Below are 19021 nucleotides of genomic sequence, written 5' to 3' on the forward strand. Positions count from 1 at the left end.
GAGAGTACAGTTTATTAGTTGATTAAACAAATTCTATATTCTTGTGGTTGTAGTTATTATGCTTTACTGTATACCTGGACATTGCTGAAATTAGATTGTTAATATTCTTATCACATGCATATTCATAAAAGATACAAATATGTGAGGTGAGGGGATATGAATTTGATTGTAGAAATTATTTCACAATGATCCCATATTACCACATTCTGCACCTTTAGTATGTACAGCATGTGTCACTTATGTCAGTAAAGTTTCAAAATTGAAATAGAAGGTGAAAATTTTCTGTATAACGTGTCAAATTACAAAGTTGACCAAACTATATTTTAAGGTAGGTTTGGGCACAAAGATTAAACACTGTGAAAAAATAAATATTCATTAAGAAAGGACCCTGATAAGAATCAGAAGGTAAGAAATTACCTTTCTTTCCTGTATAAAATGTATGTTGGGGAGGGCTGACATGGACAGAAGCACCTCGTGATACTGGAGAGTAGCTTCTAATTTGACATGTGAGTCAGCCCAGCTATCACTGAAAATGCTAGAGTACTTAATGAATAGGAATGATCTCTTGTGGATATTACTAACTGTGGCCTAAGGTGGTATTTATCTAATGGAAAGTATACAGCCAAGCAGAGTGTACATACCATCAGACAGGTGTTCCTTGAACAAGTATTTGTTGAACATCAGCCACCTGTCAGTTTCAGTGAAAGTGTGGGGAGGTAAATCACATCAGGAGGGACGACCCTGTCTTCATGCAGTATAATCTAATAAATAGAAGAGACAGACATTAAAGACATTTTGTAGTCATTCTTTTGAACATGTTTTAAAAATAAAAGTACCACAGGTTGATATGAAAGCATAAAGATTTGATAAGATCATCACAACAGCGTACACTGATAGAAATACAGCTAAAAACATGGTAGACCAGTAAAAACATTTTACTGCTAAGAAAATACATTGTCTTACCATGAGCCTTGATTTCTCATTGCCCCTCTGCAATTTCTATTTAAGAACCTATCCAACCAAAACTCATGCCCTTAGTGTTTTTCAACGTTGTATCTTTCCCTCCACCCTGGTTGCCACTGCTCTTGTTAAAGCTTGTTTGTTTTCTGCACTACTCAGAACAGTCTCTGTGTTGGGTCCCTGCTTCATTCTTAGTCCCTTTAAGTTTGTGGCCATAACAGTTGTTCCCGGGTGAAGGTTTCTTCTTGGTTCCTGAAAGAAAACATTAAATTTAGCTGAAATTATTAGACAGTCTAAAGAGAAGTTTATTTAGCAATGCAAAGCAAAATAGAAGCTCCAAAAAGATTGGACTAGGCTGCAGAAGGGAGGGAGGTGGCACTTTGATTCTGCACTGTGGATTTTAGAGTAATTTCTATGAATATATGAAGGGATGGCATATTCCTGGAGCAACCGACTCTTTGCCACCTCTCCCATCATGAGAGATTAGATCTGCCTTTTGTGATATTTCTTCCTATGATCCTCCAGACTAGTGGTTCTCAACTTTTCTACTGCTGTGACCTTTTAATATAGTTCCTCACATTGTGGTGACCCAAACCATAAAATCATTTCATTGTTATTTCGTAACTGTAATTTTGCTGCTGTTACGAATCATAATGTAGATATCTTATATGCAGGATATCTGATAAGTGACCCCCCCCAAGGGGTCATCACCTATGAATTGAGAACCACTACTAGAAAATTTCACCAAAGGGAGGGGCTCTGAAATCCCAATGCAAATGGCATAGTGAAGTTGGAATCCTTTGGGGATTCAGACCATTAATTACTGTGCATGTCTGGCAATTGAAAAAATACTCTGGTACTTTTGTTTCTTGAGACATCAGGAAGAACCTATCTGCAGCTTCAAGAATGTTGAATCACAAAGGAATTTTCTGTCTGAAGACACAGTTTCCAAGATACAGCTTCAGTTTTCCTTGGTTTCCTCAAACCTCCCTCTTGCCACTGCTCTGGCGAAATCTTCCTTGCTTGTTGCCTGGACTGACTATTCAGAACAGCTTTGTTGGCGTCCCACCCCCAGTCTTAGCATATTTAAATTCAGGGATACCCAGCCCCTGAAGTGATTTTTGCAAATCACTTTACTTGATCACATCACTCCCTGTCACATCTTTAATGGATCCCTATCATATGAAAGAAAACCCAGATTTCTTAGATAGCCGATCCCCCAAGTGATATATACCCCCCCAACAAATTTACATCTTGCTAATCTTACCTTTCTGAGCTGAGTCCCTGTTATACTACTATTTTCATGGTTTTGTCCTTGCTAGTTCATCCCCCTCCTTTCTGACCAGTTGAGGCATCATCTCCCTTGCAAGCAGTTTCCCAGATCCACTTACCCCTGAGGATGGTCCTCTGTGTCTCTGTGCATATCTCCATTGATAATTCTACTTATCACAGGATTGTATTATCAGAAACCAGAAAATAGCTTCTCTTTTATATCCCTAGTGTCTAATGATAGTCACTCAGATAGTTTTGTAAATAAGTAAATGCTTTGCCTTAGTTTGGCCTGTCATATTCTGTATTTAGTAAATACAAATGTGTTAATTTTATTTTTAATTTGTATTCCCCATCATGAAAAATTCACATTCAGCCATTTGAGCAGATAGTTGGTCTTAATATGTGTGTAAGGAGTCCTCTATAAGGTCCTTGCTACCTAGTGGGAACAGTGCCATCTATTGGCTATTATCCAAATTGTATCAACTGTTAGATCTAAAATACAGCACAGTGTATTAATGGGATGTTTTTAGGAAGCCACACCTGTAAAAACTTTATTTTATTTTCAAAACCAGTTTTCATAAAATCTCAGCATATGCTTGACCAAAAAACTAATTAAGTAATTTAATTGTAGTGACCCTGTAAAGGAGAGTGATCTTGATATAGTAACAGAAAATGTATACTTTGGGGTCTGGTTTTGTTTATATCCTACTTTATTCCTAAAGAAATTAGGACAACTATTATTGTTTTATAGAAAATGGAACTACACATTATCCCTCTTCTTCTTGAGATACAGTTTATACTTGTAATTAAGATAGCATTTTATTTTTAAATAATTTGAAGTTTTGAAAGATCCATAAAAAGTTTCTAAGCCATATGTAATTGACTTTTAATGGGAATCCACAGAAAAAATACAAAAGATGATTCTGGGATTTTTGAGAAAATGTAACACATTTTCTCAAATGTGTGTTAAAGATAATTCATTTATGTCTTAACTTCCTTCTTTCACTGAGATTGCTTCTTCGATAGCAGTATTTTTGCATGTTAAATAAAACCATGTATAGTAGATAAACTTAATTAATGGAAATAAAACACACTGGATTTGGCTATTGTCAGTCCTACTAATCCGTGGGTATGAAGAGTTGCTACAGTGTTTTGTAATTTCAAATGAAGGTCTGTTACCCAAATATTAGTAAGCTTTCCAGCTTGTCATTTTTCTTACAAGTTTTAGAAATAGTTTGTTTTCTGTTTTGACTAAAATATTTATAACTTAGGATACATGGAATGATAGAGATATAATTTTTCAGAATTGGATGTCTTGTATTTTAATCATAGGTGTTGACTTTCTGTAAGAAGAAATAAATACTGTTACCTCATTATGTTGTGGAATTTTACACTATTTCATAATGTATATCTTTGATACTAAATATAAGCTCCTGTAGTGATAATGCCCATACAGCTGTAAAACCATAGTAATAATAATGAAATTCTAGTAATCATAATAGTAATATGTATAACTCTTACTGTGTACCTAGCACTTCAATTGAAGTCCATAGTTAATAACATGCACACTCATATACGCACGCGCGCGCATATACACACACACACACACACACACTCACACACACACACTTAAACTCTATGAGGTACTCATAATAAAGTCGTGCAATAATATGTTCCTCAAGAAGGTAGAAGGAAAATTTTGTCATAAAACTCAGGAACAATGCTATAAAAGCTCATACTTTTAATTTTGAGCAATTCCCAATTACAACATTATTGAAGAAATTTCAGTACTCCTATTTTCATGATTTTATAGATAAGGAAATTGAGATGTAGAGAGTCTAAATGACCTGTTTAACAACCAGCAAATAGTAAATGTCAGCCCACACTGTTAAAACCCACTCACTCAAGAGCCCGTGTTTGTAGTATACTAAATCATCTTTCATCCAAATCTTTTACCTAAGTTTACATACTAAAAACAAAATTACAAAATAAATGAAAGTAGCATTTAAAGAAAAGGATTTAACAATCTTAATAAGGTATTGTTTACTTATGTTGAATGTCCAGTGTTTAACTTATTAGATGTTTTTTGCTTGTTTTTATGCTTCCTATGCTGCCCAGCTGAAATTTATGTAATTAGATCTTAATTATAAAATTTATATCATCACTTAAATTCTGTTTTGACTGTAAGCTTATTTTAGTTACTAGACCATCCTTTCAATGATCTAGACACATTAGTACAACCAAAAATGTTTCTTTAAATACTAATCAACAATTCTTTTATTTGTTTTATTTTTATGTTTGTTTTTGTTTTAAAACAGATTGTCACAATAACCCACAGGGGTCTGGACTTCATGAACCTCCTGCCTCAACATTTTGTGTTTAGAAGTCACTGGCACGCATGATTATGCCCAGCTCACAATAATCTTAAACAGTCTATACCTTCATGCACACTGCTGTTGCCATGACAGACAGCTATATGCTAAGATATCTCACTACCAGTCTGAATGTTAAGAGAGAAGTGTTGGTAAAGCTCAGGCTCTATTGGTAGGGTCCTGTCTCTATTGTGTGACAGGCCTCATTCTCCTCCCAGTGCCTTCCTGTGCCATCTCTTGCTAATCTCTCATTTGGATTGAGTGCTGTGGCACTGTTCAACATGGTCTGGTACAAAGAGAGCAAATGGTAGTGCAATCGGAAAAAAAAAAAAAAATCATTGTGTCCCCTCATTTCTGTTCTTGAGTCAAGTAGTATTTTGATTTACCTTTTATAGAAATTTCACATAGAATTAATAATCTTAGAAGTTTCAATTAATACAACTTGAAAAATTAAAACCTATATTTGAAAATCCTGTCAAGAGTCTAGATTTTTCTTGGTATTTAGTTTGAACAATATTAAAAGTCTGTGCTAAAATAGAACTAAACTTTCTGATTACAAAAAGCATCTTTCAGACTTTACTCTGGTATTTTGAGTAAAATATCCCCTAATTTCTGTGGCAGTTTAGAGGAATCTTGCCTCATATGCATCCTCAAATATATGTCCAGTATTTAAATAAAACTGAAAAGGGTCATTACTGTTCCTTTTAAAGTATTCCTCTGAAACATTCTCCTGCTGACCCCACTCAGTTCTGCCAAGAATACAAGGCACTTCCCTATTGCCTATATGATGTAACTGCTCTTCCTGGTTGGACTTTAGTCAGAGATTAAGGAAGGAATCTTGATGTCCTGTCTTCCTCAATATCAAAGTCTGTTAAGGGTGTTTTGTACCCTAAGTATCTAATTTGGGTTTTCTCTTTGCCTAGGGTGTGTAACTATTAAGGCCTGGGATGGAGGAGGCTTCAGGGTTGGAACCTAGAGCAGGGGAAACTTGGAGTGATGGACGGATACATATTCAGAATTTGGTGAATATAAGTTTGACAACTAACACATCATTATGAGGGTCTGTTTACTGACTTTAACTTGCTCTTCCCTGAGAGATGCCTTTCCCCTGCCTTTCTGGATTACTTTTCAGTCCAGCAGCAGCTTTCTTCACAGTTCCACTACCTTTAAAATATGGACTGATGAAAGGAATGGTGAGCAGATCAAATCCCACAAGGGGTATAAATTATAAAATTATACCCATCAATTTTAATCAGAATAATGTTCTCCTATACCATAACAATTAAAAAATATCTGCCTCCTTCTTTTCCCTATTTAGCCATTTTTTGGTACATAATTATTTTTATTAACAAGTTCAGATTTTTTAAATTCATTGTAATAAATTGTATTTGTTAATGTGGTACACTGTGTATATCTATTAAATCCTTTCCCCTCATGATTAAGAGCCCCTTCTTATCCAAGACAGGAAAGGATAAGTGACTCCCTGCCCTTGAAGGAAATGTTTGTCTATGATAAGAATTGACTGGTCAGATAACTGTCTCTGAAAAGCATGTCTATGGTATCTTTTATACATCCGATCTATGATATCAAGTACTACAGGTTTATAGTTTTAAATGCCTCTATTGTCTCAAGAATTTTAACACTATACTAAAAACTTAATGAGAAGATTTTAGAAGTAATCTAAAATGGCTTCATTTTTAGAAGTTAAGATTATTTCTCTTGTTTGAAAAGAATAAAAATCTTATCATGATTTTCCTATGTTTTCTTGATACTGTCACTCAGGAGCCTAAAAAGTATTGCTGACTCAAGGAATACAACTTTTAAGAAATCTGAGGCTGGAGAGAGCTCAGGGAGTAAAGTGCTTGTTTGTGTAAATATGAGGACCTGAGTTCAAATTCCTAACAGCCGTGTAAAAGCCAAGCTTGATGCCACACACCTACAACCCCAGTGTTGGCAAATGAGGGCAGGGATAGGAGGATCCTGTGGCCTCACTTCCTGGTCATTAGGTCCAGTGAGAGACTAGCTCAGAAACATAAAGTGAAGAGCTTATGGTCCAGCCAGTAAGGTTTTTTTCTGCCAATCCTGATGATGAGAGTTCAATCCCAGGGAGCCACATGGTAGAAAGAGAACCACCTCCTACAAGTTGTCCTCTGACTTCTACATGAACACCATGGTATTTTTACAACCATACTCACATAAACTAAATAAATGGAACTGTTTAAAAAAAGAAACTAAGTGAAGAACAATATAAAAAGATATCTGAAATTGATGTCTAGTCACCTCACACATGCCTGGATGAGTGCTCCCATGAGCTCTCTCTCTCTCTCTCTCTCTCTCTCTCTCTCTCTCTCTCTCTCTCTCCTGATGAGTGCTTCCATGACTCTCTCTCTCTTCTCTCTCTTCTCTCTCTCTCTCTCTCTCTCTCTCTCTCTCTCTCTCTCTCACACACACACACACACACACACACACACACACACACACACACACACACACACATCTCAACCAAATCTACTAGTAGGAGGATGGAAAGATGCCAGAGATAGAGCTGGAGTACTTAAGCACAACTAACTCAAGCATATAAACTAGAAACTTATTACTAAAGGAGTGTGAGTAATTTCTTATCACAATAGTGGATATATGGAATATATAGATAAACTTCAACTTTGGTTGATTTTATTTATATTCAAGCAGTGTTCCAGGAGCTACTTTGAGTGCTCAGGATACAATTCTGAACTATTCAGAGGGGTCATTTTTAACCTGACTGATCTTTACAACTACCTGAAAATCATTTTTAAAATCATACAGCCTTAGGTCCTAAAGGTAAGCAGTTGGGTATGTTGTTACATACCTATAGTTGCAGCTATTGGAGAGGCTAAGGCATGACTATCACTTGAGGCTACAAACCACAGGCAATTCTGAACACTCTAGAGGGACACCTGTCTCAAAAACAAGCTTCCAAAGGAGAGAAGCAACCAACAGTCCTCGCAGCTATGATGCCCATCAACAACCAGCATGATGCCTTAGCCGTAAGAGTGTAGTAGTGACACCCACACCTTGGCAGTAACCCATCAACTCTCTCATTGGACATAAGAGAGAAATTATGGTACTAGAAACATAGCCAGCTACACAGGGCTAGTGAAGTCATAGATCCTGGAGAACTTGTAACCAATCCTTTACTAACTATACAATCCCAAACTACATTCCAAATATTTATCTTTATACCCACAGATAAGAGTGGTCCTTACCACTGATCAAAGGAACTTCTCTTTGCAAGAAACAGAGACCATTACAAACAAACAGACAAACAAAAACAACCAATCAAAATGCAGAATTGTGGAGCCCAGCTGCAATGGATACGTGTACAAAACAAGTTCCACACTTAAGGCTCACGGATCATTGTGGAAGAGAGTGTGGAAATGTTTTCAGAGCCAGAGGATCAAGGAGTTTGCTGTGAGATTCTGTCTCATACTAATGTCAGAAGCTACAACCATAAAGTCTCACCAACATGACTGCCTAAATATGAGCTTAACAAGGACAATAGTTGTCAGTAGACTGGGGGAAAGCCCATAAGGCCTCCGTCCACTAACAGTTTGTTATTGCATACCGAAAAACATATGCATAACATATGTAACAATTAATAAAAGAAAGGGCCATGAATTTGAAAGAAGATGAGAGCTATGTGGGGGTTTAGAGGGAGGAAGAGGAAGAGGGAAATGATGTAATTATAATTACAAAAACATAAGACATTTTAAAAACCAACCTAAACATAATTCCTAAATGCAGCAAATGGATGGCTTAGCTCCTTGTGTCAGGAATAGGGGACTTCCAGCTGATCAAACTTTTGCTGTCTTCTGCCATTGTATCCCAGAGAATGTTCTTACTCTATTCACTCCTGCAACCTTGACCCAAGCTTCTGAAAGAAGAATAATGGACAATTAAAGAGTTAGGAACTAACTTATATTAGTGAATTATCACTCAAATGGTAACATGAGGAGGGATGCGTTTGAAACCTCAGTTCAAATGAATGGGATTTAAAACCATTTATTAATACTTTAGAAGACTGATCCTTAGTTTAAAATAATCTAGATGCCTTTGAAATCTGATAAAAGTTGTAGATTCTCTGTGCGGAAAAATATAATTGAGGAAAGCGGAGAGTGGCAGAAGTGGTCTTACCAGAGAAGAGCACACTAATTTGTTGTTCACTGTCAAATGGACAGCCTTGAAAACATACATGCCAATTAGATTATATGGATTGAGCAGATTATATTTAGGTATATATATATGAAATCACAATAAAGAGGTCATGAATTTGAAGGAGAGCAGTGAGGGTTGTGTGGGGGTGATGGAAGGGAGGAAGAATTGTAACTATATTCTCGAAAATAAGATTAAAAATGACAAGTACATATATTTGAATGTTTACATACTCCTACTGAGTGTGCATGGCACCCATGGTAAACATGTTTCTGGTGTTTCCCAATCCTCTGTGCTGGTCTTCCTCTTGGTCCTTGTCTCCTGTATCTTGTCTCCATGCCCGTCTGCAGTCTTTCTTTTCTTCTCCGTTGTGTTTAGCCGATGTCTTCTGGTTTCTCAATAGACACTGTATTGATTCTTTGCACCTTCTCTCCACCTTCATCTCTTGCTCCCTTATTCTTCCCCTCCTTAGAAAAGTTTATCTCGTTTCTACCTTTTCTTTTTCTCTTCTTACCTAACTAGAATATAGTTTTGACATGGTAAAATTTGCATGATTTTAATTTTATTGGACTATTCCATTTAAAAACATTGCAATCACTTTGTCGCTTAGAACCAAAAGGAAAAACACCATTTTTACTGTTACAAAAAAATAGCAATAGCCCTGAATTAAAATGTATCTTTTTTCCCTAATTTAACTTTTTATTGATTCTTTGTGGATTTCACATCATGCATCTCAATCCCACTCATCTCCCCATCACTTGGCATCTGCCCTCCACCCAAGATGAAACAAAATAAAATTTAAAAGAAAAGAAAAATCTCATCATAGAAGCTGTAGTGTGACAAGTGAGTCATACAGTATACCCTTTATTCCATAAATCTTCTTGCAAGTTTCACTGCAATGAGTCATTGGTCTGGCTCGAGGCCTCTGGCTTCTGCTATACTATCCATACTGTGCCCTCACTGAGACTCCTCTTGGGTATCCTATTATTGCCATATGTCATGGATATCCTGCAGCCTTGGATCTGCAGGACCAGCCCCTTATATGTGCTCCAGTAGTTCATAGATGGGGAGGATGTACGGGTGGACCAATTTATAGCTCTGGTTCTGGGCCTGGGTGGTTGCTGGGTTGGTCAACCCTCCAGCTCTCCCTCATCCTCAAAACTAGGATGTGCTATCCAACACTGCCCTGGCTAGCTCACCCTCTGCAGTAAGCATCAGTGGGCGGGGCCAGCTCACCTACACCTACATCACCAGGGCCAGCTCTCCTGTGTTGCCCAAGCAAGGTGTAGGACCACTCTGCCAAGTGCTGAAGCTCATGAGAGGCAGGTGGTGGAGGTGTGGGAGGCATCTCTTCTTTGCTCTCATCACCATATGGCAGATGAGAGGTGGGGCCAGATCTCCTGAATGCTGCAGTTGGTGAAAGGGAAATGTATCTCTTTTATCTTCATTTGAAATGCAATGTGGGGCTGGCAGGATGTTCAGTGGGAAAAAGTCACTTGCTTTTCAAGCCTGAAGACCTAAGCTTGAACCCTGCAACCTATATAAAGGTGGAAGGAGAGAACTGAGCCCATATAGTTATTTTCTGCTTTCCATTATGCTCCATGGCTATTATGTTCTTGGAGATGTGACCAAATGTCTACTCATCCCAGATAGGGAAACAATGACAGACCAAAGTAAGGATATTGCCAAAATAGAACTTGGGGAATCAATGAGTTTTAATGGGGTTACAGAAATACTGAAGTTATGTACAGAATGACTCAATAACAGCTGCCTCACCAAAGCCCACCCCAGCACAGGTGACAGCTCACAAAACTGGGAACCTGGACCACATTGCACAGCCTGCAGGCAGATCAACGGGTTGAAGGTTGTCCTTTCCAAGAGCCTGGGTTGATCTGAACCTCTTCCAGGTGGCTTGGCTGGTCTCGTTTCTTCTACAGCTTTCAGCTGTTCTTGGTTCTTGGCTGCTTGGTTGGGCTTTGCTTTGTCTAGGCAGCTATGTTTCTGAGTGAGTCTGTTTACTCTTGCATATGGAGGGTCCTAATGGATTCAGCAGTGTCAGGAACTTTCTGAAACTGTTCCAAGTTGTTGACTTTCTATTTTAATGAACTTCCCTGAAGAATATAATGTTTCAATCTTGGAGGAAACTGCTATACAACAGTGGCATATACATAAATAACAATAATCATTAATACAATTTAAAATATATATAAATATGTATAATTTTTAATGAATGATATATATAGGTATATATGTGTGTATATGTGTATATATATATATATATATATATATATTCCTAACTATAATTTGACCCTTAAAGAAAATAAAAGAGGATAGTAAATGTAAAACACAGCATCTTTTTCTACATTCACATTCTTCATTGCACAGTACTCCCCACTCACCACTCCTGTTGGCTTCAAGGTACCATTTGGTACCATTTCAACTTTTGCAGGGAGGACTCACTTTTGTATTTCTTATTAGTTCAGGTACACTAGCATAAACTTGTTTCAGGCGTTGTGAAGATTTTAGTTTATCTTTATTTTGTTGAATATAGAGTTACTGTTTGACAGGAATACCCATCCCCCTTCTCTTTAAATATACCATTCCTGTTGCTTTCAGCTTAGCATAACTACGTGTGAAAAGTCAGATTTTTTCTTTTTTTTTCCTACTATTGAAAACAGATTCTTTTCTCATATAATATACCCTGATCATAGTTACCCATCCCTGACTCCTCGCAGTTCCTCTCCACCTTCCCTGTTATCTGGATCTATTCCCTTTCTGTCTCTCATTAGGAGAGAACAGGCTTCTAAGAGATTGCAGTCAAACATGACTATATATATATAAGATAGAGCAAAACCCATCACATTGAGATTGGACAAGGCAACCAAATGGAATAGAGTGCCAAGAGCAGGTACAAAAATCAGAGACCCACTCATTCACACACTCAGGAGTCCCATAAAAATACTAAGCTGAAAGTTATAATATATACACAGAGAACCTGATGCAGACCTGTGTAGGCTCTGTGCTTGCTGCTTCAGTCTTGGTGAGTTCTTATGCTCCCTGCTTATTTAAATCAGAGAGCTTTGTTCTCCTGGTGTCCTCCTACCCTCTGGCTCTTAAAATGTTTTTGCCTCCTCTTCCATAGTGTTCCCTGAGTTCTAAGGGGAGGGATTTGATGAAGACATCTCATTTAGAGCTGTGTGTTCCAAGGACTCTCTCTCCATGTAATGCTGGGCTGTGAAGCTCTGCATCTCCCATCTGCTGCCAGAGGAAGCATCTCTGATGATGGCTGGATAAGGCACTGATCTGTGTGTATAGCAGAATATCATTATGAGTCATTTTATTATTAATTTTTTTTTAGACCAGGAGTGTTTGGCCTTACCCTCTATCTCTAGGTTATCTAGTCTCTGGTTCTTGGTCACCCAAGCACCGTCAGGTATGGGTTCCATCTTGTGGAGCAAGCCTTAAGTCAAATCAGACGTTGGTTAGCTAGTCTCACAAATTCTGTGCCACCATTGCCTCAGTGATCTTGCAGGGAGGACAGATTGTAGGTCAAGGGTTTGTGGCTGGGTTAGTGTTTGTTTCTCTTTTGGAAGCCTACAGAGTATCTTCCAGCATCAAAGACACTAAAAGGTAGGGATGAAGGCTCCATGTGGGCACCAGGTCATCTTCTCAGTGTTCAATGAGTTGAATGGGTGTTGTTCTTGGTAATGGGGCCCAGATGTCAGTTTTCTGAGAGCAAACCATTGTCTTAGCTACAGCCTGAATTGTTTGAGAATTTCGATGTAACCCCCTTAGCCAACAACTCAATTGAATGTAACCCAGTCCCACTAACTGGAAGACTCATTTGGTGACAAGAGATGGCCAATTGGGACTCTATATCCTCCACTATTAGGAGACCTCATCTGAGATAACCTTCATATATTTTAGGAAGTTTCCACGGCACTAGGTTTTCATATCATCCTTAAAATGCCCCTTCATTCCATCTGTTTCTGTACACTCTCTCCCTCAACCCTACTTCCCCCTCCCTCCCTTATCATCTCACTCCTGTCCCCACCCACCACCAGTCCACCTTAAAATCGTCTAGTTTCCTTTCCTAGGGAGATCCACATGTGCCACTCTATGCCTGACCTCTCTGGGTCTACAGATTGTAGGTTGCTTATTATTTATTTAATTGCTAATAGCCATATATACATGAATACATACCAAATTTATCAGACTGGGTCTGGGTTACCTCACTCAGGATGATATTTTTTCTAGTTCTGTCCATTTGCCTGCAAATTTCATGATGTCATTTTTTTTTTTGCTGATATAATAAGTTTATTCTGGGAGTGTGTGTACATTTTATAATATTTCTTAGAGAGTTTCTTGATGTCATCATAACTTCCCCCTCCACAAATCACAGCTGTGGAGTTCCCCTTATATGTTCATCATGAGATGTGAATTGGGTAAACTCTGGATTCAAGCAAAGCCACCAACCAACAACCTTTGTTCATCTTGCCGTCTTTTCTGGTTACAACCAAGCCTATCACAGACTCTCTTGCTGCCCTTCATATCCATGCTCTCCTCTTACACAAGTATTTCAGTCAGGATACTATTGTTGTAATACAACACCATAACTAAAAGAAAATTGGGGAGAAAGGGGTTATTTTCCATCATTCTTTATCACATGATGTCATTTTCTAAACAACTGAGTCATAATCCATTGTGTAAATGTACCACATTTTCTTTATCTATTGAACAGTTGAGAGACATCTAGATTGTTTCCAGTTTCTGGCTATTAAGAATAAAGCAAGGGTCTTTGTGGTAGTATGGAGCATCTTTTGGGTATATGACCAAGAGTGATATAGCTGGGTCTTGAGGTAGATTGATTCCCAGTTTTTTGAGGAACTGCCATATTGATTTCCATAGTGACTATACAAGTTTGCATTCCACCAGCAATAGAGTAATGTTCCCATTGCTCCACATCCCCACCAACATGAGCTGTCACTTGTGTTATTGATCTTAACAGTTCTGACAGGTATAAGATGGAACCTCAAAGTCATTTTGATTTGCATTTCCCTGATGGCTAGGGATGTTGAACTTTCCTTTAAGTGTTTCTCAGCCATTTGAGATTCCTCTATTGAGAATTCTCTGTTTAGATTTGTACCTCATTTTTTAATTGGATTATTTGGTTTGTTGATGTCTTTTTTCTTGAGTTCTTTATATAATTCAGATATTAGCCCTTTATTGGATATGGAGTTGGTAAAAGTCTTTTCCTGTTCTGTAGACTGCCTTTTCTTCCATTGACAGTGTCCTTTGCCTTACAGAAGCTTTTCAGTTTCATGAAGTCCCATTTGTTAATTGTTGTGCCTGCTCTATCGATGTTTTGTTCAGAAAGTCTTCTCCTGTGCTGATAAATTCAGGGCTATTCCCCACTTTCTCTTCTGTCAGGTTCAGTGTATCTGGTTTTATGGTGAGGTCTTTGATCCTCTTAGACTTGAGTTTTGTGTACATTGATAGATACAGATCTAGTTGCATTTTTCTACATGCAGACATTAGTAGCATTAGTTGAAGATGCTGCTTTTTATCCAGTGTGTATTTCTGGCATCTTCATCAAAAATCAGGTGTTCACAGATATATGGATTTATAACGGGGTCTTCAATTTGATCCAATTGATCAATGTGTCTGTTTTAATGCCAGTACCATGTGATTTTTATTATGATAGCTTTAGCTATCCTCAGTTTTTTGTGTTTCCATATGAAGTTGAACTTTCAAAGTCTCTAATGAATTCTTTTGGAATTTTAATGGGAATTGCATTGAATCTGTAGATTACTTTTGATAAAGTGGTCATTTTTACTATATTAATCCCACTGATCCATGAGCTGGGACAATCTTTCCTTCTGATATCTTCTTCAATTTCTTCAAAGACTTGAAGTTTTTATCATACAAGTCTTTCACTTGCTTGAGAGAGCTACCCCATGACATTTTACATTATTTGAGGCTATTGTGATTTCCCTGATTTCTTTCTCAGTCCATTTGTCATTTGTATATAGAAAGGCTACTGATTTTTGTGAGTTAATTTTGTATTCAGTGAGTTCCCCAGTGGAATTTTTAGGGCCACATACATTTACTATCATATCACCTGCAAATAATGATACTTTGTCTCCTTTGTATTCAATTTGTATCCCTTTGATCTCCTTCAGTTGCTGTAGCTAAGACTTCAAGTATTATTATATAGGATAGTTTTGGGGAGACTGGACAACCTTTTCTTATTCCTGATTATAGTGGAATTGCTTTGAGTTTTTCTTCATTTCTTCATTTAATTTGATGTTGCTATAGGCTTGCTACTGCCTTTATTATGTTGAGGAATGTACTTTGTATCTCTAAGGACTTTTATCATGAAGGGGTGTTGGGTTTTGTCAAAGGCCTTTTCTGCATCTAATGAGATGATCATAGTTTTTGTCTTCCAGTTTGTTTATATGATGGAGTGTATTTATTGATTTTTGCCTATTGAACCATCCCTGCATCTGTGGGATGAAGCCTAGTTGATCCTGGTGGATGATGTTTTTGATATGTTCTTGGATTTGGTCTGCAAGTATTTTATGTATTTTTTCATTTATGCACATAAGGCAAATTTTGTATTATTTAGATTGTTTATCTAGTTTATTGAGACATCTTCATAAATGTATGTCAAAGTCAAGTCCTAAGTTCTAAGAACACTTTTTAACTGATCTGTTATAATATTATAACCTGGGTATATTCTGTGTTTGCCATAAGTATATCATCTAAAAATCTTAGAAATGAAATCTTAGGTATGAAAGTTAGTTTCAACCTTATTGACAGAAATGAGTCAAAATTTTCTTGATCAACAGTTTTAGGGGAGCTAATGGGAACTGAAAATACATGTGATATCTTATATCTTATCTTCCATACAATGGCTCATTTGAAATTTAGAGAAAACTTAATTTTAAGGTCTGACTTCCCCCATATATAAAATAATAGTTACTTTATTTAAATTTAGATAGGTCTTCTAAATGTTTCTATATGCAAGGAAATCATACAATTTGAGAATCTGTTATTAAATACATGGTAATGCCTCATTTTGTTGGGTTTACAGTTATTTGTGTTATTGCTTATTGGTACAAATTTAGGTAACAACCAAAGAGCTTCCTCATTCTTGGATTATATTAGTTAAAAGGTATTTTGATATTAAAAGTGAGTAAATTGGCAATGAAGTATTACTGTGATAGAATTTAGATGGATGGTAATAGTGATTGTGGTAAGGTTTTCTAACTTTTTTATACCTAGTAGGGCTTTAATTTAAAGATCCGTTTGTTAAAACTGACCTGTAAATGTCTCTTATGGTTAATTTTTAGCCACCAGCTGAGCAGGCCAAAGCCAGACTACAATTGGTTCTTGAAGCTGCTGGTAAGTGTTGAAAATTAACTTTTATGAAATAAAAAAATAAATCTTAGGCTGGTAGCCTACTTACACAAGTCAAAAGTTTTTTCCCTGGTTTTGAAATTCTCACAGATCTAGATTATATGTTTAGATCTACATTATATGTTTGGATGTATGTTACCTTTTTATTGCTAATATAAAGCAGTATGTGCTAAAAAGTCATTCTTTACATATTTATGGTAAAACAGGCATTAGTTTTAATGTTCAATTTTAATGAAATCCATGTTGATTTTCATCTTTTATGGATTGTACTTTTGGTGAAATGAAAAAAAATTCTTTAGCTCTAGATCATGATTTTTTTCTGACATTTACTTCTGGAAGTTTTTTAATTTTTGTGATTCTTATTTAAGACTATGATCTATTTCTACTTAACTATTGATTAAGATTTCCATTATTTTGGAGAAAATGAGGCCAGTGCTATTTCAAATTCCTGTAATTACTAATTCATTGGACTATATGTTCTGTTGCCATCTAATCTTAAAATGCCATGTTTAATTTCCCAGTGGTACAGTTTCACAAAGACATTTATTTACCTCTTTAAATATGTCTAAAAATCATGCTGTTTTCTACATACTGATAATTTAACTTTAAATCTTAATGTACTCCTTGCAATATGTGTGTGTATGTATGTGTATGCACGCATGTATTATTTACCTTTTAAGGGTTTACAAAGAGCTTATACACTGCAGTTTGACAAATTGAGGATTCAATGATAATTTCAGACTACCAAATAACAGATATTATATTTTTAAGCAAATATATATGTGCATATTGACTCAAGGATCTCTTGTATTAGCTATTGTTACTATAAATTACTATAGAAATAACTTTTTGAGATTATAGGGTATTAATATATTGGATAGGTTTTTATAAAGTGTGTTGAATTGTTTTATGAAAACTTTACACTACTTTTCATTATCACTTCATTTATCAGACTGCTGATTTTCATGCTACTACAATGAGTAGAATGCTCTATAATACTGTAATGTTTTATATTTCTTTGAAAAGTATCCAGTGTTACTTTTAAGGATACCATATGGCCTCTGAGGGAAAGTAAATGGCTGGGTGGTGTGGAATGTCAGTAAACATACAAACATGGAGTGGGGAAGAGGAAGAACCTGAGATCAGCCTGGTTAAGACAACCTCTTAATAGTTTCTTCTCCTCTTCCTTGTTTCTGACAACCACCAACCTGCTTTCTGTCTCTGAGATGTCCTGGGACTAGAGCCATATGTAATATGTTGATGTTTAGATCTGTCATGTGGTCTATTTTGGAATCATATCTATGTTATAACACACCGGTAGTTCATTTCTTTTATGGTTGAAAAATATTTGTGTACAATTTGCATATGCATTCATCCAGTGATAAACACTTGAACTCTTTCTGGTTTTTTTAGTATTGTTGAATAATGTTATAAACGCACACAAACTAATCTGAGCCCTTGCTTTTAGATTCTGAGAGTACTTTCAGAAAAGAATAATTGTGGGAACATTAGGCAATTCTTCAATTCTTTAAAACCCCAACAATTTTCCCTCATAAACAAATGATTTTGTATTCTCAACTGCAATATGCAAATGGTTCCGTGTTGTATCAATCAGGGATTATTACACATTTAAGTAAGCTGTTTGAAAGTCTTTAGGTTTGGAGATTTTCTATGTCATAAATCCATCATCAGTGAGAGGTAAGGATGGTAACTGTCTTGCAGGGTTATTGTGACAACAAATACTCATAACATACAAAGTGCCTAATCCTAGCTCATGCTAGGATTTTTGTGGTAAGCAGTGCTGCATGATTATGTCTCAGGCACCATTTCATAATGCTACTTTTTTGCTAAAAATTATCCAGTGTTTCTCAATGCAAAAACAGTTTTATAACTGTTTCTGACCGATTCTGTGCAACGGATCCACACACTGTCATTTTAATTGAGAAATTTTTGATAGTATGTTCTGATTTTCATTTCCCCTTCCTCATCCCCTCTCAGATCCTCCCACCCATCTATCTCCATGCCTTCTTTCTCTAGCTCTAAAAACAAACAAACCAATTTTAAACAACAAACTAGAATTTAAAACAAACTAATGAAATAGAAAACATAGAAAAAGCATGAGAAACACACATATAAAATCACCATATCCCAAATCATAATATATAAACCAAAGAGCAGTGAGATTAGAAAAAAAAATACCCAAACAAGTCATTATGAGACAAAACATCTCTGAAGCATTCATTTTGTGTTGGCCATCTACTACTGGGCATGGGGCATGACACTAAGAATGTTTTGTATACTCAATGGGATTCTTTTGGAGAAAACTGATTTTTCTTTGAGAATGGGTGACACTAGGAGACAGTGTCTGGGTTAGGGATGGGGACTTGTGTCCACTTTCCCTCTTAATGCTGGCATCCCATCTGGCTTAGACCTGTACAGGCCCTGTGCATGCTGCCATAGTCTCTGTGAGTTCTCATGTGCATTGGTTCAGGTATGTTTAGAAAGCCTTGTTTCCTTGGTGTCTTTCATCTCCACTGGCTATTTATAATCTTTCTGCCTGAGAGGAAAGTTTAAGATCTCTCTCTCTCTCTCTCTCTCTCTCTCTCTCTCTCTCTCTCTCTCTCTCTCTCTCTCTCTCTCTCTCTCTCTCTCTCCCCCCTCCCTCCATCCCTCCCTCTCTGTCTCTCCCCTCTCCATCTCTCTCCCTCTCTCCCATCTCCCCTCTCTCCTTATCCCCCTCTCTCTCTCTCCACATTGTCTAGTTGTGGGTCTCTGTATTAGTTCCTCTATCCTGGAAGCTTCTC

At 36.8% G+C, this 19021-nt stretch overlaps 1 protein-coding gene across 1 annotated transcript in view; it reads left to right on the forward strand.

Annotated features, from left to right (window-relative positions):
* The window catches only part of Rsrc1 (arginine and serine rich coiled-coil 1), a 319301-nt gene that overhangs the window by 174798 nt on the left and 125482 nt on the right, over positions 1 to 19021 (forward strand). Inside the window, exon 6 of the mRNA XM_028888672.1 lies at positions 16151 to 16202. Within this exon, the coding sequence (XP_028744505.1) occupies positions 16151 to 16202 (52 nt within the window). The remainder of the gene's footprint in view (positions 1 to 16150; positions 16203 to 19021) is intronic.

This window comes from Peromyscus leucopus, chromosome 6, assembly GCF_004664715.2.
Source record: "Peromyscus leucopus breed LL Stock chromosome 6, UCI_PerLeu_2.1, whole genome shotgun sequence".
NCBI lineage: Eukaryota > Metazoa > Chordata > Mammalia > Rodentia > Cricetidae > Peromyscus > Peromyscus leucopus.